A 26,134-nucleotide genomic window follows, 5' to 3' on the forward strand; every position below is an offset into this window, starting at 1 on the left:
GCGTGTCTATGGATCCTGGAAAGGTGCAGGCTGTTGTTAAATGGCCAGAGCCCACGTCTCTGAAACAAGTACAACGCTTTCTTGGTTTCGCTAATTTTTACAGACGGTTTATCCGTAACTTCAGTTCTGTTGCAGCTCCCATTACTGCACTCACCCGTGGCCAAACATCCAGGATAAGATGGACAGCAGAAACCCAGGCAGCTTTTGAGGCCCTGAAGAAACGGTTCACCACTGCGCCTATCCTACGGCACCCCGACCCTGCTCTTCCCTTCATGGTGGAGGTGGATGCCTCCAACACTGGGGTTGGTGCCATACTCTCCCAGAGGTCATCCCAAGATGGTAAGGTCCATCCGTGTGCCTTCTACTCGCGGAAGCTGACGCCTACTGAACAAAGGTATGATGTCGGGGACAGAGAGTTGCTAGCCATTAAGCTTGCATTGGAGGAGTGGAGGCACTGGCTAGAGGGGGCCACTCACCAGTTCCAAGTACTCACTGACCATAAGAACCTACAATACTTGAAGGAGGCTAAGAGACTAAACCCCCGCCAGGCCCGGTGGGCCCTGTTTTTTTTTAACCGTTTCGATTACATCCTCACCTACAGGCCGGGTTCTAAGAACACGAAGGCGGATGCCCTTTCCCGTCAGTACGATGCCTCCGAGCAGGATGCTCCACCCGAGAACATTATTCCACCATACCGAGTGATAGGGCAAGTACGACTGGCCTTGGAAGACTCCATCCTTCAGGCTCAGCAGGTGGAACCGGATCCAGGAGGTGGCCCATCCGGTTGCCTGTTTGTCCCGACAACATTACGGGCTGATGTGCTTAGGTGGGGTCATGATGAGCACCTAGTTGGGCACCCCGGAACACGTCGGACGTTGGAGTTCATCCGTCGTCGGTTTTGGTGGCCCAACATGAATAAGCAGGTGTTCGCTTACGTCCAAGCCTGTGCTGTGTGTGCCACACAAAAGTCTTCTCACCAAGCTCCCGCAGGGCTGCTTCGCCCCCTCCCTATCCCCAGTCGCCCTTGGTCCCACATCTCGATGGACTTTGTTTCAGGGCTACCACCGTCCGAAGGTAACACTGTCATTTTAGTAATTGTAGACCGTTTTTCTAAGGCTGCTCATTTTGTCCCTCTTCCCAAGCTACCCACAGCCAAAGAGACCGCCGAGGTCATCCTGAAAGAGGTGGTTCGGTACCATGGAGTGCCGGCCGATGTGGTGTCCGATCGGGGTCCACAGTTCAGTTCAAGGTACTGGAAAGCTTTCTGGTCCCTATTTAAGACCTCTGTCAGTCTCTCTTCAGGGTTTCACCCCCAGTCAAATGGGCAGACTGAAAGGGTTAACCAGGAGCTGGAGAAGTACCTGCGCTGTGTGGTCTCCAAAACCCCCAAGACCTGGAGTCGCATGCTCATCTGGGCAGAGATTGCACATAACCAGCTGGTCAACACCTCTACGGGTATGTGTCCGTTCGAGGTGCAGTTTGGATTCTTGCCACCATTCTTCCCCTCTGAGCAACCCAAGGTGAACGTCCCCTCTGCTGAAGCTGCTATTGCTAGGTGCAGAAGAACCTGGAAGCGAGCTCGTACAGCCCTGAAGCGTGCCTCCGCATGCTCTCAGCGTCAGGCCAACCGCAAGAGGAGAGCTACCCCATCATTCCGCGTGGACCAGAAGGTGTGGTTGTCCACACGGGATATCCCTCTGCGTGTGGAGTCCAAGAAATTCAAGCCACGCTTCATCGGGCCCTTTAGGATTGTGAGGCGGATAAATCCAGTGGCGTATCAGCTTGCCTTACCAAGGTCGCTTCGGGTGAGCCCAGTTTTTCATGTCTCTTTACTGAAGCCTGTTCTAACCTCCCCTTTGTCTCCTCCAGCCCCCCCACCTCCACCTTCTCGTTTTGTGGCAGGCGGTCCAGTGTTCACAGTTAAAGAACTCCTGGACTCTCGGCGAGTGGGCCGGGGAACACAGTACCTGGTTGATTGGGAGGGGTATGGTCCGGAGGAACGCTGCTGGATACCAGCGCGCCACATCATTGACAAGTCCCTCATCCGCGACTTCCGAAGAGACCAGCCTGGTGTCGCAGGACCGTCCGGTGACGGTCGTAAGGAGGGAGGTACTGTCATACCTCGACCGGCCAGGAGATGCCGCCAGAACCCACAAGCCCCTGAGTTCCGGCCTAGGAAACCCCATGCCAGGTGATCAGAGGAATCACCTGGTCCTCGTTTCAGGCGGCTGTCTTAAGCCCCTTGTTTCTGAGCTTCGTTGCTCAGTCATGAGATTTCTAACCGAGGGACAGTCAACTCTGTATGCTCACCTGCTCCTAGCAGGAACTTGCTCCTGTGATTATTGATCCTTGTTTGCCGCAGCTCACGGTCTGTTGGACTTTATATTGTTTCTGTGATTTTGGATACTTTGTGGACTTTTTGAGTTTGTTGCCTAAAGACGGCGTTTTGTGTTATTTATTGGAAGGACATCTTTTGTTTACCGTGTGCCATTGAATCTGTTGTTGTTTCTGGAATAAACCCTCTGTGAGTCCTCCAAACCTTGTCTCCTGCAGTTGTGCTTCACAAGATCCTAACACTAATAATGGCCTGTAATCTCTTATAACATCGGCTCTTTTGATCATATCAACTTTAAAAATGAGTGTTGGTTTTCTCTGACAGGTTTTGTTCAAGCGTGTCTAAAAGAAAAAAAATTGTAAGACTACGTAGCTAAAGTGTGAGTTATTAATTCTAGTTTATGTTTTGCTGATGTAACAGGGCTTAGTGTTGAATAAATACCAGTCTCTTCTTGCAGGTGGGTCTCCAGGTGAATTCAGTTAATAAACAAATAAGCCCGGGCCCTTACTGGGAGTGGGGTTATGGTTTTTGTTATGAGTTTAACACGTCCACAAGCGGAAGCTGCTCATTTGTGCGCAGAATTATTATAGTTAACGAAAACTAAGACTAAAACTAGCTGTGAAACAAAAGTTTTGTTAACTTAATAGAAAACTAGATCAAAACTACAATAAATAGAGTGACACAAATTTAAACAACATAGAATTGCTGGTAAAATCAGCTTTGTTTCCGTTACCCCCTTGATTAGCACTTTGGTTGCTGTACCACTTTGTCCTGTTCTGTTTGACCTCTTGAGAGACACAGGCCTAACAAAAATCATCACAGCATCACAGATGAGTGCAAAAGTGGTCATGGAGTTGTGACAGCCTGTCTTTAGAAGTATGAAGAACCAGTATAACCAGTTGTAGAAGTGATCTGATCCAGATAGGCGTTTGTGTGTTCAGTGTACGAAGGCTCTGATTGGTGAGCAGTTGTAGTGCTCCCTCCAGCCTCTGCTCTTAAAAGCATCGCTGTGCTGGATGAGGTGACACTTTCTTCAGGGGGACAGAGGACTAGAATATCACCTGCATCTTTCGCTGAGATTAGGTAAGGCCACTGCTCCTCACAAAAACTTAACCTAAACATCACAGTATAACAGTGGTGTTCTGTGGTGATCTTAAACATTACTTCACACTGTGGAGAATATTTCAGAAATGTCACTAATGTATACATGCTGATATAACCATGATTTAGATGATTTTTTAGTTTTTCCTAATGTGTGTGTGTGTGTGTGTGTGTGTGTGTGTGTGTGTTTCTATATGGGGTGCGTGGGTGTGTGTGTGTTACACATTTAGTTTATAAAGCTGTGTGTTGAGCATGAAGACTCTCGGCGCTGTGCTGCTGTTGCTGTGGTCTGGTCTAGTTGTGGTTGCAGGAGTTGGTAAAGATCTCCAAGACAAAACTGCTGCCACAGCCTACACCCAACAAACCTACCAGCCTGACTTCCACACTGTGCTGAGAGAGATGAGTGTACTGATGGCAGAGCAGAGAGTGGAGCTCAGATACACTAAGACACAAATAGAGGCCGTGGAGAACAGACTGAGAGCCAGTGAGAATAATGCAGATATCACGGAGACCAGGCTGAGAGCCAGTGAGAATAAAGCAGAGACCATTGAGACCAGACTGACGGAGAGGCTGGCTGCAAGTGAGAAGAAAGCAGAGGGCATGGAGACCAGACTGAGTGCCAGTGAGAGGACAGTGGAGGAGCAGATAGCTGTTATTAAGGAGCTGAAGGAGAAACAGGAGGAGCAAGCAGCAGCTGTGAGAGCTGTAGGAGGCAGTGTGAACCTCACGGGGAGCCAGGTGCAGGAGCTGAGATGGGAGATAGAAGAGAGGAAGGTGTCTTTCTCTGCCTCACTGGTAGCATCTGGAGATGTAACTAAAGGACCCTTTAATGCAGCAACTCCCCTGGTCTACAAACACATCTTCACCAACATTGGGAATGCTTACAACCCAAATACAGGTGAGAAAAGCTGTCAGTAAGTGTAAGTGTGATGTTAATGTACTGTAATGTGTCCTGTCAGTGGTTGGAGCTGTTGCCACTCGCCCCTGTTTTGTAAACAGATGGTATCTGTCTGGGTTTCTGAGTGTTTATTTCTCTTTCTGTCTCAGGGGTCTTCACAGCTCCAGTCAGAGGGGTCTACCACTTTAATGTCTTTGTGTTTGGGAATGGCCATGCATCAAGAGCTTCCGGAGTCTCTCTCCATAAAAATGGCGAACATATTGTCCTTGCTTACACTGTCCAGAACACCGTTCACGTGGCAGCCTCCAATGGGGCTTCTCTGCTGTTGGAGGTGGGGGATGTGGTCTACCTGAAGCTGTGGCACGGTGCCTGGGTGAGAGACACTTATGACCACCACACCACCTTCTCTGGCCACCTGCTCTTCCCCATGTGAGGGAAGCAGTATACTGATGTAGAAGTTATGTTGGGTGTGGAGTGACGCTAGCAGTGAGAAACCCAGACAGAATGGAACACACTCTCCTTGTTTCCTACATGGTCACTGGGTGGGTCTGGGAAAGACTTTTAGTTTGACAAAGTCAGGGTTCATTCTCTTTGGTTGCTGAATATGTGTTTACTGTCTGCTCTTGTTTTGGTTGGTTAATTAGATTACAGGATTGAATGGTTTGTACGCATTCTGCGGAATCAGGTATTTTTAATTGTTATCTTCTGATTGTTTTCCTGGATGTTAAAGGACTTTTATACACTGGTAGGATGTTAACATGCATTTGCAGGCACTAGTTATGAAACTTTCCTCCAAAGGTAAAGGTCATTCTCCTTGAATGCTATCTATCTGTTATGCTGTCTGTTGACATGTTAATGTCCTTTACCTACCGTTACTTTGTCAGTGTGGAACTGAAAACATTAGTCATGAAATGTGCTTTGTCAGGCTGTGTCTTTGTATATCCATCTATTACAAAATAAAATACTTCTTCAAATATATTTGTCATAGCTTTCATGCCGCCTGAAGACATCCTTCATAACATTACAGGTATATACTAACCAAGTTCAAGGTAAGGGACTAGGACTGCTGTTTAGTACACTCAGATATTCAACTGATATCATTATTGGTCCATTCAACCCATCTCCTGCTTTCACCCCTCTGGCACTGGTACTGGGAGGGAGGTGCAGAGGGGTTCCCATTCTCATCTCAGCTTAGCGCTAGCTCCTTTAGCATAATGTATTACACATTAGAGGTGTAATAGTCATACATACTGGAAGGGGATGAATATAACTGTAACACAGCTCAGTAGCTAAGCTAAATTAGGCATTGTTGTAATAATACTAAAAAACAAAAGCACAGACATAAAGGACAGGAAAGTTGCACAAGGGGAGGCCACCATTGGGGGCAAAACATCTTCTCCATTAGGTTGCTGTGTATAACCCCACTGGGTAATGTTTGGAGGCCCTCACTAGAAAAATGACCCAATCGCACTGACCCCCCTTTCCCTTCTACTAAAACAGCTATATAAGTGTACTATGACAGAATGATCAACTTATACTCTTCTGGAACATATGGGTCATAGAATGGTCAAACACACACACACACACACACACACACACACACAAACAAGCCTGTGCAGTTCTAATCTGGCCCAATGGCCCATTTTAAACTCTAGTCTTAGAGCATGTGCTCATAAGCTCATCGGGCGGGGAGTATATAACATTTCTTAGGATCCCATCAAATCCTTAGATGTACCACATTAAAGTAGCCACTAGATGGCGCCAGACACCCAGGAGTCAGAGAGGTGCCAGTGTGCCTCTATGGGGTTTCAGAAGGGGGAGTATGGAGGCAGGAATAGCACTGATATCCTGGGATACGCAGCAAACTAGACTGTAACTGCAGCACAGTGCTGCAATGCCACATTATCCCACACAACAACGAAGGTAGGGGAGTTCCTTGCCTCTCGATCTCTCTCCTCCCTGGCACAAGCTGATAAAGCAGGTCATCCAGAAAATAAACGAGCCTCCCTTTATCCATGTTTCCAAACAAAATACTTCCCATCCTCTCTTGTCTGTTTGGTAAACACACTAGAAATAGCAATTGCAATTACCTGCGTTTGGAATGATTACTATTTCATTTGGTTGTAAATAATCTACAAGGATTTTCTATGGATTTCTATATGGTTACCGGAGAACTGCATGAAATCTGCCATCATTCTGTTTTGAATGTGTTGTTAGGTGTTTTGAAAACAGTGTGTTAGCATTTGAAAAGTGTACTGCATTTGAAAAGTGTCCTCAGCTCCTCCACCTGAATCCCTGTGAGGTTCACACTGCCTCCTACAGCTCTCACAGCTGCTGCTTGCTCCTCCTGTTTCTCCTTCAGCTCCTTAATAGCAGCTCTCTTCTCCTCCACTTTATTCTCACGGACTCTCAGTCTGGTCTCCCCCATTTGGGTTAGTATAAATAGTTGCATCAGTAACATTTCTACTGAAGCCATTTGGATCAGTTCATAGTTGTTGTAGAAAATCCAATCTCACTAGTTTTAAATGAACAATGCTGGAATAAGCATCTCCTCAGATGTCAACCACACCTGGATTTCAAATGACTGCATTCACCACCCATGTGATCATTGTATTTGTATCAACAGGTATAATATCACAGTATCCAAACAGCCTTAAGAACCAGCTGTGTTCTACAACACTGTTAGCCTGACGATGTCATACTCATAATTCTAGTCAGAATATGAGTCTGATATCGCTCCATTGGGCTGTGATTATGGGGCGTGTTTCAACCGAACCAGGAGAAAAAATGCCTCTTCGCTCAATTGGTTACCTACAACCAATCAGAACAACGTAGTATGTGACCAGGGGCAGCTGATACATTACACTTTTACCGGATCCCGTAGGAAGGAAGGCAAAAACATCTTTTCGATTGACAAATGCCTTAATCGCGTTTCTCTGTTCCTCTTTCAAAATGAATGCACTGTCAATGTCTAAATGGACTCGAATCTATACATTTCAGCTCTCCAGCGGCAGCCATGTTTGTTGAAAACTAATTCAACTCGTGTGTTGGTGACGTGGTTGGTTACGTTACTGTTGATCATCTGTCCATCATCGTATAAAGCCCGCCTTAACAATTTGATTGGTACGGCCGATATCGAGCCGCAGATAATTTCTCCTCAATGGAGTAATGCCAGACCGAACTTCCCAACCAAAAAATGTGTGGGCGGGGCTAAGTTCGGTCTGGTATCCAGGCTACAACACTGTCTGCTTTGTGTAACGAAAAGGTGAATCCATATTACTGTAAGGGTAAAAATAACACACACACACACACACATGCACACACACACACACACACACACACACAAACACACACACACACACACACACAAATAAATAAATAAACCCCCAAAGGCAAATACATATGTAACAAGCTCCAAATGATCATTTATTTTCATACACAGTGCACTGTGAAACACCGTATAGTACAACCATCTGTACATGCAGTAAAATCATCACAGCTGTTACAAAGGAGAGAATGTGTGTTCATGTGAGTGTGTTGCATGCATGCTGTAGGTATGTGTGTGTGTATGTGAGCATGTGTATGTGTGTGTGTGTGTGTGTGTGTGTGAGATATGTGTGTGTGTGTGTGTGTGTGTGTGTGTGTGTGTGTGTGTGTGTAAACACCTCCCCATCACATGAGGAAGAGGAGTTGCCCGCTGAAGGTGGTGAGGTGGCCAGTGTAAGCAGACACCCACCACCCTGCCTCCAGACGCAGGGCCACACACACACACACACACACACACACATACGCCTATGCTTGATGAGGATTCATCACTGCTCAGTTTCTTTCTCCCACACACACACACACACACACACACACACACACACACACACACACACACACACACACACACACTCATACTCATGTCCTCATAGGGCTCGTATAACAGTGTGTTTTGGTGGGTGCTGGAGGGTCCGATGGCCTGTTTCAGGTTCAGCATATTACAGGACAAACCGTGTGTGTCGTAAATCTGGTTCTTTCCCTCATTTCCTGAAGCCTTTCTAAACAAGCAGCTGATAAAAAAAAACACACGCTCATACACACACACACACACACACACACACACACTCACACACATGGAAAACCATGTGCTGAGGCTGAGCTTCTTCTTTCCTTAACAGCTGAAGAATGGAATCAAAACATCCGTGATCAGAAGAACCAAGGAGCTGGTGAACTATTCTATTACTCAGATGTGTGTGTGTGAGAGAGTGGTGTGTGTGTGTGTGTGTGTGTGTGTGTGTGTGTGTGTGTGTGTGTGTGTGTGTGTGTGTGTGTGTGTGTGTGTGTGAGAGTAGTGGTGTGTATGTGTGTGTGAGTGGTGTGTAGGTGTGTGTGTGAGAGAGAGAGTGGTGTGAGCATATGTGTGTGAGTGGTGTGGACGTGTGTGCGTGTGTGTGTGTGAGTGCTGTGGGTGGGTGGTGTGTTTACTGCATGTGAGTCTTTGTTGTAACTGTCAGGGATAAGACCCTCAACAGTTAGTTAGCAGATTAAAAACATTACCCAGCATGTAAGTGAACTGGACGGTTTTCGAACGGGACCCGACGGAGACAGACACCTTAAGTCTGTCTGACGTGCCGTGCTGAAAACAAGTCCTTTTATTAAAACACAATGTTTACACAGTATGACAGTCAAGACGCTGGGATGCACTTAGGATACCTTCAGCTCAGCTGAATTCTACTTCTGCTTAGCAACGAGTCATTTCACAACCCGCTCTCTCCTTCTTATCTTATGTAAACATATACGTGAGGTTTCTGGGTTAACATTCTTGACTCTGCTAATTGTCTTCCAAAGTCCAATCTACATTGAGAACGCAGGGCACACAGCATTTTGGAACAAACCTTAAAACTCAAAGACATTCATGATAAAATATACTAATACTTTCTTTAACAGTAACATGCACGGCTCAATGCATGAACATGAAGGGGAGGTCATGCAGATTTAAATAATAATAAACAAAGTAAACAAAGACATGGCAAATAGAAAATAAAAGTCTGAAAAAAAGGAACAGACAGTGATGAACGTGACAGTATGTAGAATGTAGTAAGTGTTGCTCCAGTCAATATATAGTTATAAAGTATTACAGAACTCTGCTTTCCACAATCAGAATCTAAAATGTTTTAATTTAATGTTTTTTTCCCTGTCATGTCATTTGTCCAATCCAACAGTAGACGGGGCTATACCATTAACCAACCAGGACTCTCCTTACGTATGTAGCCTCTACATTTAGAAAAATATATAAAAACTAAATTGTAATAAAAATGTTGAAACCAGCAGAACCACTGGCTACAACATTGCTGTACAAACCCAAACAGGGTTTTTTATGAAAATGAACCACTTCAGGGGAAACCCCCAACACCCAGATATGCTTCTTGGCACCTGGCACGTGTTTGGCCTTGGTGATCATTTTTACTACAGCAGAGGAGGAAACTCAGTCAGCATTGGTGATCAATCAGAGGAGCCGATCAGCTGTACAGAGATAGCATGACTGTAAAGAGGGACATAAACATTGAGAGGAGTATCAGTAGCATTTAGTATCAACCAATAATTGACATCAGTCATAAAACTGCAAAATCAATAATTAACAAAAATCAATAAAAAAAGTCAGCCTACAGCCCTGTGCCCCGACCTTTAATCAGGAGCACTTCACCAAACAACAAGACAACATGGAATAACTGACAAAAACTAACTCATTTGAGTGTATTATTACCTACTGTAAGGAGGGGGATTGGGGACTGGTTACACACACATTAGCTACTGTAGGAGAGTACTGGAGACTGGCTACACACACTACCTAACACAAGTTCATCGGCATATCAATGAGCACCATAAACTGCAGCTCCTCCTCTTCCTCAGAATGATGAAGATGTTTGTCTGGCAGTGAGATATGATTTATGCTGACATAACATCAATAACACACAGCACCAATAACACACAACCCTGAGCCTGGACTTTGTGCTGCTTTTCAGAAAACAAGACGGCACATGTACAACAACTCAAGTGCACATCATTTATGATTCTGTTTATTTGGCTACACACTACTTAACACAAGACAACGGTATTGGAGACTGTTTACTGTGCACCTCATCACCCATTCACACCAACACATGGGGTTACAATGCTAATGTAAGTTGAGCTGATTTGGATGTTCAGTTAACCTCATGAAGAGACAGCTGTTAGCATATCTAATGCAGTACGCTGGGCAGTGGGCCCAGGTAGATGGCTGAAGGAGAGGCCTGAGGTCACCTGAAATAAGTGTGTGATTTGTAACAACAGTGATTTTTCCTCTGTGATTAGAATTCAGTGTCACTAAGAGGAGAATAATGTTACCACCTCTGACTGACTGGACTGTTCCTGTAGAGTGAGACCTAGAGCAACCACACAAGCACACTGGACTACCAGACCAGGACATCTTCATAAAACACAGAATATTAGGCACATACCAAACACAGCTGACAAACTGTACTCCCAATCTCTGGAGATGCAGGTCAATCTGGGATTTTATGACACATCCACACATTGTATTCCGGCACGAGCAGCACATCAATGAGCACCATAAACTGCCGCTGCTTTTGATAATGTTTGTTTGGGAGTGAGATATGATTCATGTTGATATCACACTATTTTCACCAATAACACACAACCTTGACCCTGGACTACTTAAAAAAAAAAAAAAAACACGAACTACACCTCACGTGTGCATCGTATACGATTCTGTTTGTTTGATGAATATCTGCACGTCCCAATGACATCACTTGGTAACATGCAACCAGGCTATATATTTGAGAGCAAGAACACACAGTACACAATGAGAAGAGAAGTGGAGAAGAAGAATCATCCAGTATAATGAAGACTTCTGGAGCTCTACTGGTGCTGCTGTGCTGCTGTTTGGCTGAGACGCAGCTCAGAGGAGAGACCATCAGTGAAAATGACATCACTCACCAGGGCCACTCTGGTGAAGCAGAGAACAGAGAAAAAGAGGTTATGGGTGCAGCACAGAGAACTGAAGCTGCTGCCCCAGCCTCCACCCAACAAACCTGCCAGCCTGACATCCACACTGTGCTGAGAGAGATGAGCGCACTTATGGTGGAGCAGAGAGTGGAGCTCAGATACACTAAGACACAAATGGAGGCCATCGAGACCAGGCTGAAAGCCAGTGAGAATAAAGCAAAGACCGTGGAGACCAGACTGAGAGCCAGTGAGAAGACAGTCGAGGAGCAGAGAGTGGATCTCAGACAGACTGAAGCTAGACTGACAGCCAGTGAGAAGACAGTCGAGGAACAGAGAGTGGATCTCAGACAGACTGACGCCAGACTGACTGCCAGTGAGAGACTAGTGGAGCGGTTTCAGAGTGAAAACGAAGGTATGAAATTACTGATTATGTTCCCAAATTAATCTTTTTGCACGTCAAACATGGAAGTTCAGCTCAAGGATATAATTAATATGTTTTTTTGTTTGGGTTAATTCCTTTCTCTTTCTCTCTCTGTTTCTCTCTCTCTCTCTCTTTCTCTCTGTGTGTGTTTTGTTTGTTGTGTTCAGCTCTGACAGTGAATCTGAACCTCACAGGGAGTCAGGTGGAGGAGCTGAGGAGAGAGAGAGAGAAGAGCAGGGTGTCTTTCTCTGCCTCACTGGTAACATCTGGTAGTGAGACTTTTGGTCCCTTTAATAAGCCAACCACACTGGTCTACAGACATGTCTTCACCAACACTGGAAATGCCTACAACCCCAATACAGGTATGACTGTAAAGACACAGCCCAGATCCAAACTGTAGGAATCATAATACTGTCATGCTGACATCATTGATATTTTGTATAATTATTTTTCTATGTTCCCTCTACTGTAGGTGTCTTCATGGCTCCAGTCAGAGGTGTCTACTACTTTGCTGTATTTTTGTATGGAGGTGGTCATGCATCTACACAATCAGGAGTCACTCTCCATAAGAATGAAGAACATGTTGTCATTGCTTACAGTCACCAGCCAAGCCACATTTATAGCTCCTCTAATGGAGCTTCTCTGCTGCTGGAGGTGGGAGATGTGGTCTATGTGAAGCTGTGGCCCAATGCATGGGTCCATGACAGTCATAACCACCACACCACCTTCTCTGGCCACTTGCTCTTCCCCATGTGAGGGAAGCAGTAGACCGATGTAGAAGTTATGTTGGGTGTGGAGTGATGCTAGCAGTGAGAAACAGACAGAAGGGAACACACTCCTCTCCTTGTTTCCTACATGGTCACTGGGTGGGTCTGGGCAAGACATTTAGTGTGACAAAGTCAGGGTTCATTCTCTTTGGTTGCTAAATCTGTGCTTACAGTCTGCTCTTAGTTAAACTCTTGTTTTGGTTGGTTAATTAGATTACAGGATTGAATGGTCTGTACGTATTCTGCGGAATCAGGTATTTTGAATTGTTATCTTCTGATTGTTTTCCTGGATGTTAAAGGACTTTTATACACTAGTAGGATGTTAACATGCATTTGCAGGCACTAGTTATGATACTTTCCTCCAAAGGTAAAGGTCATTCTCCTTGAATGCTATCTATCTTTTATGCTGTCTGTTGACATGTTAATGTCCTTTACCTACTGTTACTTTGTCAGTGTGGAACTGAAAACATTATTAATGAAATGTGCTTTGTCAGGCTGTGTCTTTGTATATCCATCTATTACAAAATAAAATACTTCTTCAAATATATTTGTCATGGCTTTTATTCCGCCTGAAGACATCCTTCATAACATTACAGGTATATACTAACCAAGTTCAAAGTAAGGGACTAGGACTGCTGTTTAGTACACTCAGATATTCAACTGATATCATTATTGGTCCATTCAACCCATCTCCTGCTTTCACCTCTCTGGCACTGGTACAGGGAGGGAGGTGCAGAGGGTTTCACATTCACATCTCAGCTTAGCGCTAGCTCCTTTAGCATAATGCATTACACATTAGAGGTGTAATAGTCATACATACTGGAAGGGGATGAATATGACTGTAACACAGCTCAGTAGCTAAGCTAAATTAGGCATTGTTGTAATGATACTAAAAAACAAAAGCACAGACATAAAGGTCAGGAAAGTTGCACAAGGGGAGGCCGCCATTGGGGGCAAAACATCTTCTCCATTAGGTTGCTGTGTATAACCCCACTAGGTAATGTTTGGAGGCCCTCACTAGAAAAATGACCCAATCTTATCAGTATGATGGTGACATTCATGCACTGACCCCCCCTTTCCCTTCCACTAAAACAGCAATATGAGTGTACCATGACAGAATGATCAACTTATACTGTTCTCTTCCTGAACACAGTTCATAGAATGGTCAAACACACACACACACACACACACACGCACACTAGCCTGTGCAGTTCTAGTGTAAACAGCCCATTTCAAACTCTAGTCTTAGAGCATGTGTTAATAAGCTGATAAGGGTGTATATAACATATGTTAGGATCCCATTAAGTTCTTAGATGTACTACATTAAAGTAGCCACTAGGTGGCGCCAGACACCCAGCAGTCAGAGAGGTGCCAGTGTGAGAGCTCAGCAGTGGCTCAGGGAACAGGTCACAGGTGCACACAGTTTTGCATAGATGGAATCAATTAAAAACAAACAAAATCTTTTAACTCCACGTTGGGGGGAAACAACTTTGCATGTTCCTCTGTACTATTCTATCTCTGCATAAGGTCAAATGGGTTAATAAGACAGGAATATGAAACATTTCATAAGTATGTATTCCTCCTCTTCCTCAGGAGGATGAAGATATTTGTCTGGCAGTGAGATATGCTTTATGCTGACATAACATCAATAACACACCAATAACACAACACCAGTAAAACACAACCCTGAGCCTGGACTTTGAGCTGCTTTTTAGAAAACAAGACGGCACATGCACTACAACTCACGTGCACATCATTTATGATTCTGTTGATGTGATGAAACTAGTGCTGTCAAACAATTAAAATATTGAATCGCGATTAATCGCAATTTTTTATCTATTCTAAATGTCCCTTCATTTATTTATTTTTTTCCATCATTTTATTTAAATTTTAATGCCCTTATCCAGGGGCGGTTTTTCCTACAGGCGGTGTAGGCGGTCACCACTCAGAGGGGGGCGCAAAAAACTGCGCCCAGCAAAAAAAAAAAAAAAAACAAGAATTGTGTTATTTTTTTTGCTGGACAGAGTTTTTTTTGCGCCCTCTTCTATATCTCCAACCAATATTTTGACATAAAAAAAAAATCTAACATCAGGGTAAAATGAGCCAAAAATCGAAAACGGAAGGGGTACGTACGTCCTTGGTGTTGTCAGAACATGCTAGCGCAGCGAGGCGTTTGGTTAGAGTGTGTGTGTGTTCAAGAAACTTTAAAGAACAAAATAATGAAGAGGCAAAAGCCATCCGGGGCGCAATTTAAGAAGAAAAGAAAGGAAGAAAAAGAGAAACGTGCCAAGGAGATTCTAGCCTAGAATGAATTCCAGATAAGAAAACGTTCACGAATGCGTGAATTGCCCCCGGCACTTTAGTGGAGTTAAGAAGAAAAGATGTACCTTATCATGAACCACTTCAGGGGAAACCCCCAACACCCAGATATGCTCCTTGGCACCTGGCACGTGTTTGGCCTTGATGATCATTTTTACTACAGCAGAGGAGGAAACTCAGTCAGCATTGGTGATCAATCAGAGGAGCCGATCAGCTGTACAGAGATAGCATGACTGTAAAGAGGGACATAAACATCGAGAGGAGTATCAGTAGCATTCAGTATCAACCAATAATTGACATTAGTCATAAAACTGCAAAATCAATAATTAACAAAAATCAACCCTGTCAGCCTACAGCCCAGCGCCCCGACCCTTAATCAGGAGCACTTCAGCAAACAACAAGGCAACATGAACGCAATAACTGACAAAAACAAACTAATTTTAGTGTATTTTTACCTACTGTAAGGAGGGGGATTGGGGACTGGTTACACACACATTAACTACTGTAGGAGAGTACTGGAGACTGGCTACACACACTACTTAACACAAGTTCAGCGGCATATCAATGAGCACCATAAACTGCAGCTCCTCCTCTACCTCAGGAGGATGAAGATGTTTGTCTGGCAGTGAGATATGATTTATGCTGACATAACATCAATAACAAACCCATAACACACAGCACCAATAACACACAACACCAATAACACACAACCCTGAGCCTGGCCTTTGAGCTGCTTTTTAGAAAACAAGACGGCACATGTACTACAACTCACGTGCACATCATTTATGATTCTGTTTATTTGGCTACACACTACTTAACACAAGACGATGGTATTGGGGACTATTTACTGTGCACCTCATCACCCATTTACACCAACACATGGGGTTACAATGCTAATGTAAGTTGAGCTGATTTGGATGTTCAGTTAACCTCATGAAGAGACAGCTGTCAGCATATCTAATGCAGTACGCTGGGCAGTGGGCCCAGGTAGAAGGCTGAAGGAGAGGCCTGAGGTCACCAGAAATAAGTGTGTGATTTGTAACTACAGTGATTTTTCCTCTGTGATTAGAATTCAGTGTCACTAAGAGGAGAATAATGTTACCACCTCTGATTGACTGGACTGTTCCTGTAGAGTGAGACCTAGAGCAACCACACAAGCACACTGAACTACCAGATCAGGACATCTTCATAAAACACAGAATTTTAGGCACATAACAAACACAGCTGACAAACAGTGTCATCCCAGTCTCTGGAGATGCAGGTCAATCTGTGATTTTATGACACATCAACACATTGTAGTCTGAGATCAGTGAAGTCAGCAGTGGGGCCATCACCAGAGTGGCACATCAATGAGCACCATAAACTGCAGCTCCTTTTGATGATGTTTGTCTGGCAGTGAGATATGATTCATGCTGACATCATACTATTTTCACCAATATCACACAACCTTTACCCTGGACTGCACATGAACTACACCTCACGTGTGCATCGTTTACGATTCTGTTTGTTTGATGAATATCTGCACGTCTCAAAGACATCACTTGGTAACATGCAACCAGGCTATATATTTGAGAGCAAGAACACACAGTACACAAGGACAAGAGAAGAGGAGAAGAAGAATCGTCCAGTTTCAGCATGAAGACTTCTGGAGCTCTACTGGTGCTGCTGTGCTGCTGTTTGGCTGAGACGCAGCTCAGAGGAGAGACCAGCAGTGAAAATGACATCACTCACCAGGGCCACTCTGGTGAAGCAGAGACCAGAGAGAATGAGGTTATGGGTGCAGCAGAGAGAACTGAAGCTGCTGCCACAGCCTCCACCCAACAAACCTGCCAGCCTGACATCCACACTGTGCTGAGAGAGATGAGTGTACTGATGGCGGAGCAGAGCGTGGAGCTTAGATACACTAAGACACAAATGGAGACCAGACTGAGAGCCAGTGAGAATAAAGTAGAGACCATGGAGACCAGACTGAGAGCCAGTGAGAAGACAGTGGAGGAGCAGAGAGCTGTTATAAAGGAGCTGAAGGAGAAACAGGAGGAGCAAGCAGCAGCTGTGAGAGCTGTAGGAGGCAGTGTGAACCTCACAGGGAGTCAGGTGGAGGAGCTGAGGAGGGAGAGAGAGAAGAGCAGGGTGTCTTTCTCTGCTTCAATGGTAACATCTGGTGGTGGTCAGTATTTTGGTCCCTATAGTAAGCCAACCACACTGATCTACAGACATGTCTTCACCAACACTGGAAATGCCTACAACCCCAATACAGGTATGACTGTAAAGACACAGCCCAGATTCAAACTGTAGGAATCATGTCATGCTGACATCATTGATATTTTGTATAATTATTTTTCTATTTTCCTTCTTCTGTAGGTGTCTTCACGGCTTCAGTGTCTGAAATATTTGTTTGTTTTTAATTAAAGCACTTCACCCCAGATCAGTCAGTCCATGCAAGTTCAAGGGGAATTTGTCCTAAATACCAGTCATGATAACTGACTGCTCCCTTCACAGAAATGCAATATTATCAGCTCTCGCCTCTCATTGCCAGGAACAGAGATGGCACTACGTGCACTTCCTTCTGTTAAAATATGTTTCATTGTTGATACTGACAGCAGTGAACAGGACGAACATTGTTCAAGTAGTTGGAAGCTTTCCCACTATATGGTTTCAAATACACGGTAAAGCTTGCTAAGCCTTTAATCACTCTTATATGCCCTTTCACACAGGGAGTGACAGGCCCCATGGCACCATTCTTTACCCACTCAAATCACACACTGAAAAATAAGGTTCCTTAAATTCATTCACAAATACAAGAGGACAGCAAGATGAACACTCAATTTTGGACAAAAAAACACAGATGCAGTATACCTGAACTGAAATATTTGTTTGTTTTTAATTAAAGCACTTCACCCCAGATCAGTCAGTCCATGCAAGTTCAAGGGGAATTTGTCCTAAATACCAGTCATGATAACTGACTGCTCCCTTCAAAGAATACAATGTTCCTCCCGTTCACTGCTGTCAGCATGAACATCAGAAAATATTTTACCAGAAGGAAGTGCACGTAGTGCCATCTCTGTTCCTGGCAATGAGAGGCGAGAGCTGGTAATATTGCATTTCTGTGGTTAGTTCTTTTGAAATCATGACTGGTATTTAGGACAAAACGCAACAACAACTAGTGTGTGTGTGTGTGTGTGTGTGTGTGTGTGTGTGTGTGTGTGTGTGTGTGTGAGAGAGAGAGATTTCGCATTCAAGAACGATGACAAATATCATAAGCATTAACTCAAATGGGAAACGAGAAATAAGGACACCAGTGAGCTGATACAGATATATCTGAATAAGTAATGAAAATGTATTTGATAACGTACTTAACAAATTGATTATGTACAGAGACAAAGCCTTTGGAAGTAGGTTTCATAACTAGTGCCTGAAAATGCATGTTAACATCCTAACAGTGTATAAAAGTCCTTTTACATCCAGTAAAACAATCAAAAGATAACAATGCAAAATACCTCATTCCGCTGAATATGTAAAGACAATTCAATCATGAAATCTAATTAACCGAACAAAACAACAGAGTTTAACTGTTTAAGAGCAGACAGTAAGCACAGATCCAGCAACCAAAGAGAATGAAGCCTGAATGAACCCTTATTTCACACTAAAAGTCTTTCCCAGACCCACCCAGTGACCATGTAAGAAACAAGGAGAGGAGTGTGTTCCCTTCTGTCGGTTTCTCACTGCTAGCGTCACTCCACACCCAATAAAACTTCTACATCAGGTGGCAAGAGAAGGTGGTCTCGTGGGCCGAGCTGCAATGGACCCATGCATTGGGCCACAGCTTCACAAAGACTACATCTCCCACCTCCAGCAGCAGAGAAGCTCCATTAGAGGAGCTATAAACGTGGCTTGGCTGACGACTGTAAGCAACGACAACCCTTTCTTCATTCTTATGGAGAGATACTCCTGCACCTATAGATGCATGACCACCTCCATACACAAATACAGCAAAGTAGTAGACACCTCTGACTGGAGCCATGAAGACACCTACAGTAGAGGGAAAATAGAAAAATCATTATATAAATATCAATGATGTCAGCCTGACAGTAGAATGATTCCTACAGTTTGAATCTGGGCTGTGTCTTTACAGTCATACCTGTAGGGGTTGTAGGCAGTCCAGTGTTGGAGATGACGTGTTGGTGAGAGGTACAGCAACCACAGTGCTAATCAAGGGGGTAACGGAAACAAATCTGATTTTACCAGCAATTCTATTTCATTTTTAATTTGTGTGACATTGTTTATTGTAGTTTTGATCTAGTTTTCATGTTTTTAAAAAAACTTGTATTTCTATTGAGTTAACTAAATAATTTTTTCACAGCTAGTTTTAGTTTTAGACCTAATTTTCGTTAACTGTAATATTTCCGCTCTCAAATGAGCAGCCTCTGCTTGTGGACATGTTAAAACCAAAACCAAAATCATAACCCCACTCCCAGTAAGAGCCCGGGCTTATTTCTTTATTTACTGAATTCACCTGGAGACCCACCTGCAAGAAGAGGCTGGTATTTATTCAACACTAAGCCCTGTTACATCAGTAAAACATAAACTAGAATTAATAACTCATACTTTAGCTAGTAAGGTAGCTCACCTCAGGAAATAAATACATAGTGTTACAAAATGTTTTTCTTTTAGACACGCTTGAACAAAACCTGTCAGAGAAAACCAACACTCATTTTTAAAGGTGATATTATCAAAAGAGCCGATGTTGATGTTATAAGAGATTACAGGCCATTATTAGAGAGTCAGCATTTAATGTAAGTTCAGGTATACTGCATCTGTGTTTTTTTGTCCAAAATTGAGTGTTCATCTTGCTGTCCTCTTGTATTTGTGAATGAATTTAAGGAACCTTATTTTTCAGTGTGTGATTTGAGTGGGTAAAGAATGGTGCCATGGGGCCTGTCACTCCCTGTGTGAAAGGGCATATAAGAGTGATTAAAGGCTTAGCAAGCTTTACCGTGTATTTGAAACCATATAGTGGGAAAGCTTCCAACTACTTGAACAATGTTCGTCCTGTTCACTGCTGTCAGTATCAACAATGAAACATATTTTAACAGAAGGAAGTGCACGTAGTGCCATCTCTGTTCCTGGCAATGAGAGGCGAGAGCTGATAATATTGCATTTCTGTGAAGGGAGCAGTCAGTTATCATGACTGGTATTTAGGACAAATTCCCCTTGAACTTGCATGGACTGACTGATCTGGGGTGAAGTGCTTTAATTAAAAACAAACAAATATTTCAGACACTGAAGCCGTGAAGACACCTACAGAAGAAGGAAAATAGAAAAATAATTATACAAAATATCAATGATGTCAGCATGACATGATTCCTACAGTTTGAATCTGGGCTGTGTCTTTACAGTCATACCTGTATTGGGGTTGTAGGCATTTCCAGTGTTGGTGAAGACATGTCTGTAGATCAGTGTGGTTGGCTTACTATAGGGACCAAAATACTGACCACCACCAGATGTTACCATTGAAGCAGAGAAAGACACCCTGCTCTTCTCTGATTCAAACTGTAGGAATCATGTCATGCTGACATCATTAATATTTTGTATAATTATTTTTTCTATTTTCCTTCTTCTGTAGGTTTCTTCACCGATTTAGGGTCTGAAATATTTGTTTGTTTTTAATTAAAGCACTTCACCCCAGATCAGTCAGTCCATGCAAGTTCAAGTGGAATTTGTCCTAAATACCAGTCATGATAACTGACTGCTCCCTTCACAGAAATGCAATATCATCAGCTCTCGCCTCTCATTGCCAGGAACAGAGATGGCATATTATAGGTCTAAATTCAGTTTCATCTTGAATGATGAGACTGCTTGCTGAGACAATATTAGTTTTCATTATCCACCCTGATGTAGAAACCACCATTTCTGATAGACTATACAGCATGTCAAAGCCTAATATGTTGATGCACAGGTCAGCAAGATCATTTCGCGACCCCAAAAAAATGTTTGGTGACCCCACTTGGGGTCCCGACCCCTAGTTTGAGAACCACTGTTCTAGTGGACTGAACACACACCTGTGTTAGGGTTCTAGTGAACTGAATGCACACCTGTGTTAGGGCTGTAATGGACTGAATGCACACCTGTGTTAGGGCTGTAATGGACTGAATGCACACCTGTGTTAGGACTTTTAGTGTGACATAATGTCAGGTTTTTTTTTGCATTGTTATCACCCGATCTGGATGTAAAATGACTTTTATACACTGTTAGTATGTTAACATGCATTTTTCAGGCACTAGTTATGAGACCTACCTCCAAACGCTTTGTCTGTGTAATGTACATAACAATATTGTTAAGTACATTATCAAATACATTTTCATTATTTATTCAGACATATTTGTATCAGCTCAATGGTGTCCTTATTTCTCGTTTCCAATTTGAGTTATTACTTATAATATTTGTATTCGTTATTGAATGCGAAATCTCTCACACACAACCACAAACATACACACACACACACTCATTCACTCACACACACACACTTTGTTGCATGCTTTGAACATTTGTTGGGTGTAGGCATGCTTTGTTGCATGCTTTGAATATTTGCTTTGTTTTTAATTAAAGCACTTCACCCCAGATCAGTCAGTCCATGCAAGTTCAAAGTGAATTCGTCCTAAATACCAGTCATGATTTCAAAAGAACTAACCGCTCTCTTCACAGAAATGCAATATTACCAGCTCTCGCCTCTCATTGCCAAGAACAGAGATGGCACTACGTGCACTTCCTTCTGGTAAAATATGTTGTTATGTTCATACTGACAGCAGTGAACAGGAGGAACATTCTTCAAGTAGTTGGAAGCTTTCCCACTGTATGGTTTCAAATATACGGTAAAGCTGGATAAGCCTTTTATCACTCTTACATGCCCTTTCACACAGGGAGTGACAGGCCCCATGGCACCATTCTTTACCCACTCAAATCACACACTGAAAAATAAGGTTTCTTAAAATCATTCACAAATACAAGAGGACAGCAAGATGAACACTCAATTTTGGACAAAAAAACACAACGGATGCAGTATACCTGAACTTACATGAAATGCTGACTCTAATAATGACCTGTAATCTCTTATAACATAAACATTGGCTCTTTTGATCATATCAACTTTAAAAATGAGTGTTGGTTTTCTCTGACAGGTTTTGTTCAAGCGTGTCTAAAAGAAAAAAAATTGTAAGACTACGTAGCTAAAGTGTGAGTTATTAATTCTAGTTCATGTTTTACTGATGTAACAGGGCTTAGTGTTGAATTAATACCAGCCTCTTCAGTCCTTCGAGAGACTGGTGTTGTCCCACCTGAAGGTCATCACTGGCCCCCTCTGCAGTTTGCCTACCGGGCTAATAGGTCAGTGAAAGAGGCAGTAAACATGGGACTGCACTACATCCTGCAACACCTCGACTCCCCAGGCACGTATGCAAGGATGCTGTTTGTGGACTTCAGCTCGGCGTTCAACACCGTCATGCCAGAAGTCCTCCACACCAAACTCACCCAGCTCACTGTGCCCGCCACCACCTGTCAGTGGATTACGAACTTCCTGACAGATAGGAAGCAGCAGGTGAGGCTGGGTGAAATTACATCCAGCACCCGGACAGTCAGCACTGGTGCCCCCCAGGGATGTGTGCTCTCCCCACTGCTCTTTTCTCTGTACACAAATGACTGCACCTCAGGAGACCTGTCTGTTCAGCTCCTGAAATTTGCAGACGACACAACAATCATCGGCCTCATCCGAGATGGAGATGAGTCTGCATACAGGAGGGAAGTTGAACATCTGGCCCTGTGGTGCAGTCGCTACAACCTGGAGTTGAACTCGCTCAAAACTGTGGAGATGATAGTGGACTTCAGGAGGAGCCCCCCATCACTGCCCCCCCCCTCACCATACTGAACAGCACTGTGTCTGCTGTGGAATCCTTCAGGTTTTTGGGTTCCACAATCTCCCAGAACCTGAAGTGGGAGCCAAACATCAATACAGTCCTCAAAAAGGCCCAGCAGAGGATGTACTTCCTGCGCCAGCTCAGGAAGTACAACCTGCCTCAGGAGCTGCTGATCCAGTTTTACACTGCAGTCATCGAGTCTGTTCTCTGCTCATCCATCACTGTCTGGTTTGGTTCGGCCACTAAACTGGACAGGTACAGATTACAACGGACAGTCAGGTCTGCAGAAAGGATTATTGGTGCCGACCTGCCCACCATCCAGGACCTGTACACATCCAGAGCCAGGAAACGGGCAGGGGAAATCATTGCAGACCCCTCACACCCTGGACATAATCTGTTCCAGCTCCTCCCCTCTGGCAGGCGCTACAGAACTATGTACACAAAAACCACCAGACACAGGAACAGTTTTTTTCCCCTTGCCGTCACTCTAATGAACAGTTGACAGATTATTATATTTTATTATTATATTATATTTATGTATTATCCTAAACTGTTGCATGCATATTTTTCAGTTTAAGTACAGTGAGAGCAATTAAACCCAGGAAAAATTCCTTGTATGTGGAAATGTACTTGGCCAATAAAGATGATTCTGATTCTGATTCTGATTCTTGCAGGTGGGTCTCCAGGTGAATTCAGTAAATAAGCAAATAAGCCCGGGCCCTTACTGGGAGTGGGGTTATGGTTTTGATTATGGTTTTAACACGTCCACAAGCGGAGGCTGCTCATTTCGTTAACTCAATAGAAATACAAGTTTTCAAAAACATGAAAACTATATCAAAACTACAATAAATAATGTGACATAAATTTAAACGACATAGAATTGCTGGTAAAATCAGCTTTGTTTCCGTTACCCCCTTGATTAGCACTGTGGTTGCTGCACCACTTTGTCCTGTTCTGTTTGACTTCTTGAGAGACACAGCCCTAATACAAATCATTACAGCATCACAGATGTGTGCAAAAGAGGTCATGGAGTTGTGACAGCCTGTCTTTAGAAGTATGAAGAACCAGTATAACCAGTTGTTGAAGTGATCTGATCCAGATAGGCGTTTGTGTGTTCGGTGTAAGAAGGCTCTGATTGGTGAGCAGTGGTAGTGCTCCCTCCAGCCTCTGCTCTTAAAAGCATCGCTGTGCTGGATGAGGTGACACTTCCTTCAGGGGGACAGAGGACTAGAATATCACCTGCATCTTTCGCTGAGATTAGGTAAGGCCACTGCTCCTCAAAGAAACTTAACCTAAACATCACAGCATAACAGTGGTGTTCTGTAGTGATCATAAACATTACTTCACACTGAGGAGAATATTTCAGAAACTTAACCTAAACACCACAGCATTACAGTGGTGTTCTGTGGTGATCTTAAACATTATTTCACACTGTGGAGAATATTTCAGAAACTTAACCTAAACATCACAGCATTACAGTGGTGTTCTGTGGTGATCTTAAACATTACTTCACACTGTGGAGAATATTTCAGAAATGTCACTAATGTATACATGCTGATATAACCATGATTTAGATGATTTTTTTAGTTTTTCCTAATATGTGTGTGTGTGTGTGTGTGTGTGTGTGTGTGTGTGTGTGTGTGTGTGTGTGTGTTTCTATATGGGGTGCGTGGGTGTGTGTGTGTTACACATTTCGTTTATAAAGCTGTGTGTTGAGCATGAAGACTCCCGGCGCTGTGCTGCTGTTGCTGTGGTCTGGTCTAGTTGTGGTTGCAGGAGTTGGTAAAGATCTCCAAGACAAAACTGCTGCCACAGCCCACACCCAACACACTTACCAGCCTGACTTCCATACTGTGCTGAGAGAGATGAGTGTACTGATGGCAGAGCAGAGAGTGGAGCTCAGATACACTAAGACACAAATAGAGGCCGTGGAGAACAGACTGAGAGCCAGTGAGAATAATGCAGAGATCACGGAGACCAGGCTGAGAGCCAGTGAGAATAAAGCAGAGACCATTGAGACCAGACTGACGGAGAGGCTGGCTGCAAGTGAGAAGAAAGCAGAGGGCATGGAGACCAGACTGACGGAGAGGCTGGCTGCAAGTGAGACGAAAACAGAGGGCATGGAGACCAGACTGAGAGCCAGTGAGAGGACAGTGGAGGAGCAGAGAGCTGTTATTAAGGAGCTGAAGGAGAAACAGGAGGAGCAAGCAGCAGCTGTGAGAGCTGTAGGAGGCAGTGTGAACCTCACGGGGAGCCAGGTGCAGGAGCTGAGATGGGAGATAGAAGAGAGGAAGGTGTCTTTCTCTGCCTCACTGGTAGCATCTGGAGATGTAAATACAGGACCCTATAACGCAGCAGCTCCCCTGGTCTACAAACACATCTTCATCAACATTGGGAATGCTTACAACCCAAATACAGGTGAGAAAAGCTGTCAGTAAGTGTAAGTGTGATGTTAATGTACTGTAATGTGTCCTGTCAGTGGTTGGAGCTGTTGCCACTCGCCCCTGTTTTGTAAACAGATGGTATCTGTCTGGGTTTCTGAGTGTTTATTTCTCTTTCTGTCTCAGGGGTCTTCACAGCTCCAGTCAGAGGGGTCTACCACTTTAATGTCTTTGTGTTTGGGAATGGCCATGGATCAAGAGCTTCCGGAGTCTCTCTCCATAAAAATGGCGAACATATTGTCCTTGCCTACACTGACCAGAACACCATTCACATGGCAGCCTCCAATGGGGCTTCTCTTCTGTTGGAGGTGGGGGATGTGGTCAACCTGAAGCTGTGGCCCAATGCATGGGTGAGAGACACTTATAACCACCACACCACCTTCTCTGGCCACCTGCTCTTCCCCATGTGAGGGAAGCACTATACTGATGTAGAAGTTATGTTGGGTGTGGAGTGACGCTAGCAGTGAGAAACACAGACAGAATGGAACACACTCCTCTCCTGGTTTCCTACATGGTCACTGGGTGGGTCTGGGAAAGACTTTTAGTGTGACATGAAGTCAGAGTTAGTTCTCTTTGGTTACTGAATCTGTGCTTACTGTCTGCTCTTAGTTAAACTCTTGTTTTGGTTGGTTAATTAGATTACAGGATTGAATGGTCTGTACGTATTCTGCGGAATCAGGTATTTTGAATTGTTATCTTCTGATTGTTTTCCTGGATGTTAAAGGACTTTTATACACTGGTATGATGTGAACATGCATTTGCAGGCACTAGTTATGAAACTTTCCTCCAAAGGTAAAGGTAATTCTCCTTGAATGCTTATTGTTTGATGACATGTTAATATACCTTTACCTACTGTTAGTATGTCAGTGTGGAACTGAAAACATTAGTAATGAAATGTGCTTTGTCAGGCTGTCTTTGTAAATCCATCTATTACAAAATAAAATACTTCTTCAAA

The 26,134-nt window shown here is 43.8% G+C and overlaps 3 protein-coding genes across 3 annotated transcripts; all 3 read left to right on the plus strand.

The window, feature by feature from the left end:
• The first annotated feature begins 3,611 nt into the window (after nucleotides 1-3,611).
• On the plus strand, nucleotides 3,612-4,972 carry LOC116223139 (complement C1q-like protein 2). Its single transcript, XM_031578663.2, has 2 exons — nucleotides 3,612-4,334; nucleotides 4,484-4,972. Exons 1-2 carry the CDS (start codon nucleotides 3,689-3,691, stop codon nucleotides 4,765-4,767), a joined length of 930 nt encoding a protein of 309 aa, XP_031434523.1. The 5' UTR covers nucleotides 3,612-3,688; the 3' UTR covers nucleotides 4,768-4,972.
• Nucleotides 4,973-10,663: 5,691 nt separating this feature from the next.
• Nucleotides 10,664-12,826, plus strand: LOC116223103. Its single transcript, XM_042709489.1, has 3 exons — nucleotides 10,664-11,763; nucleotides 11,913-12,107; nucleotides 12,218-12,826. Exons 1-3 carry the CDS (start codon nucleotides 11,220-11,222, stop codon nucleotides 12,499-12,501), a joined length of 1,023 nt encoding a protein of 340 aa, XP_042565423.1. The 5' UTR covers nucleotides 10,664-11,219; the 3' UTR covers nucleotides 12,502-12,826.
• A 12,008-nt stretch (nucleotides 12,827-24,834) lies between these two features.
• Nucleotides 24,835-26,134, plus strand: LOC116223142 (complement C1q-like protein 2). Its single transcript, XM_031578668.2, has 2 exons — nucleotides 24,835-25,156; nucleotides 25,306-26,134. Exons 1-2 carry the CDS (start codon nucleotides 24,859-24,861, stop codon nucleotides 25,587-25,589), a joined length of 582 nt encoding a protein of 193 aa, XP_031434528.1. The 5' UTR covers nucleotides 24,835-24,858; the 3' UTR covers nucleotides 25,590-26,134.

This window comes from Clupea harengus, chromosome 13, assembly GCF_900700415.2.
Source record: "Clupea harengus chromosome 13, Ch_v2.0.2, whole genome shotgun sequence".
Lineage (NCBI taxonomy): Eukaryota > Metazoa > Chordata > Actinopteri > Clupeiformes > Clupeidae > Clupea > Clupea harengus.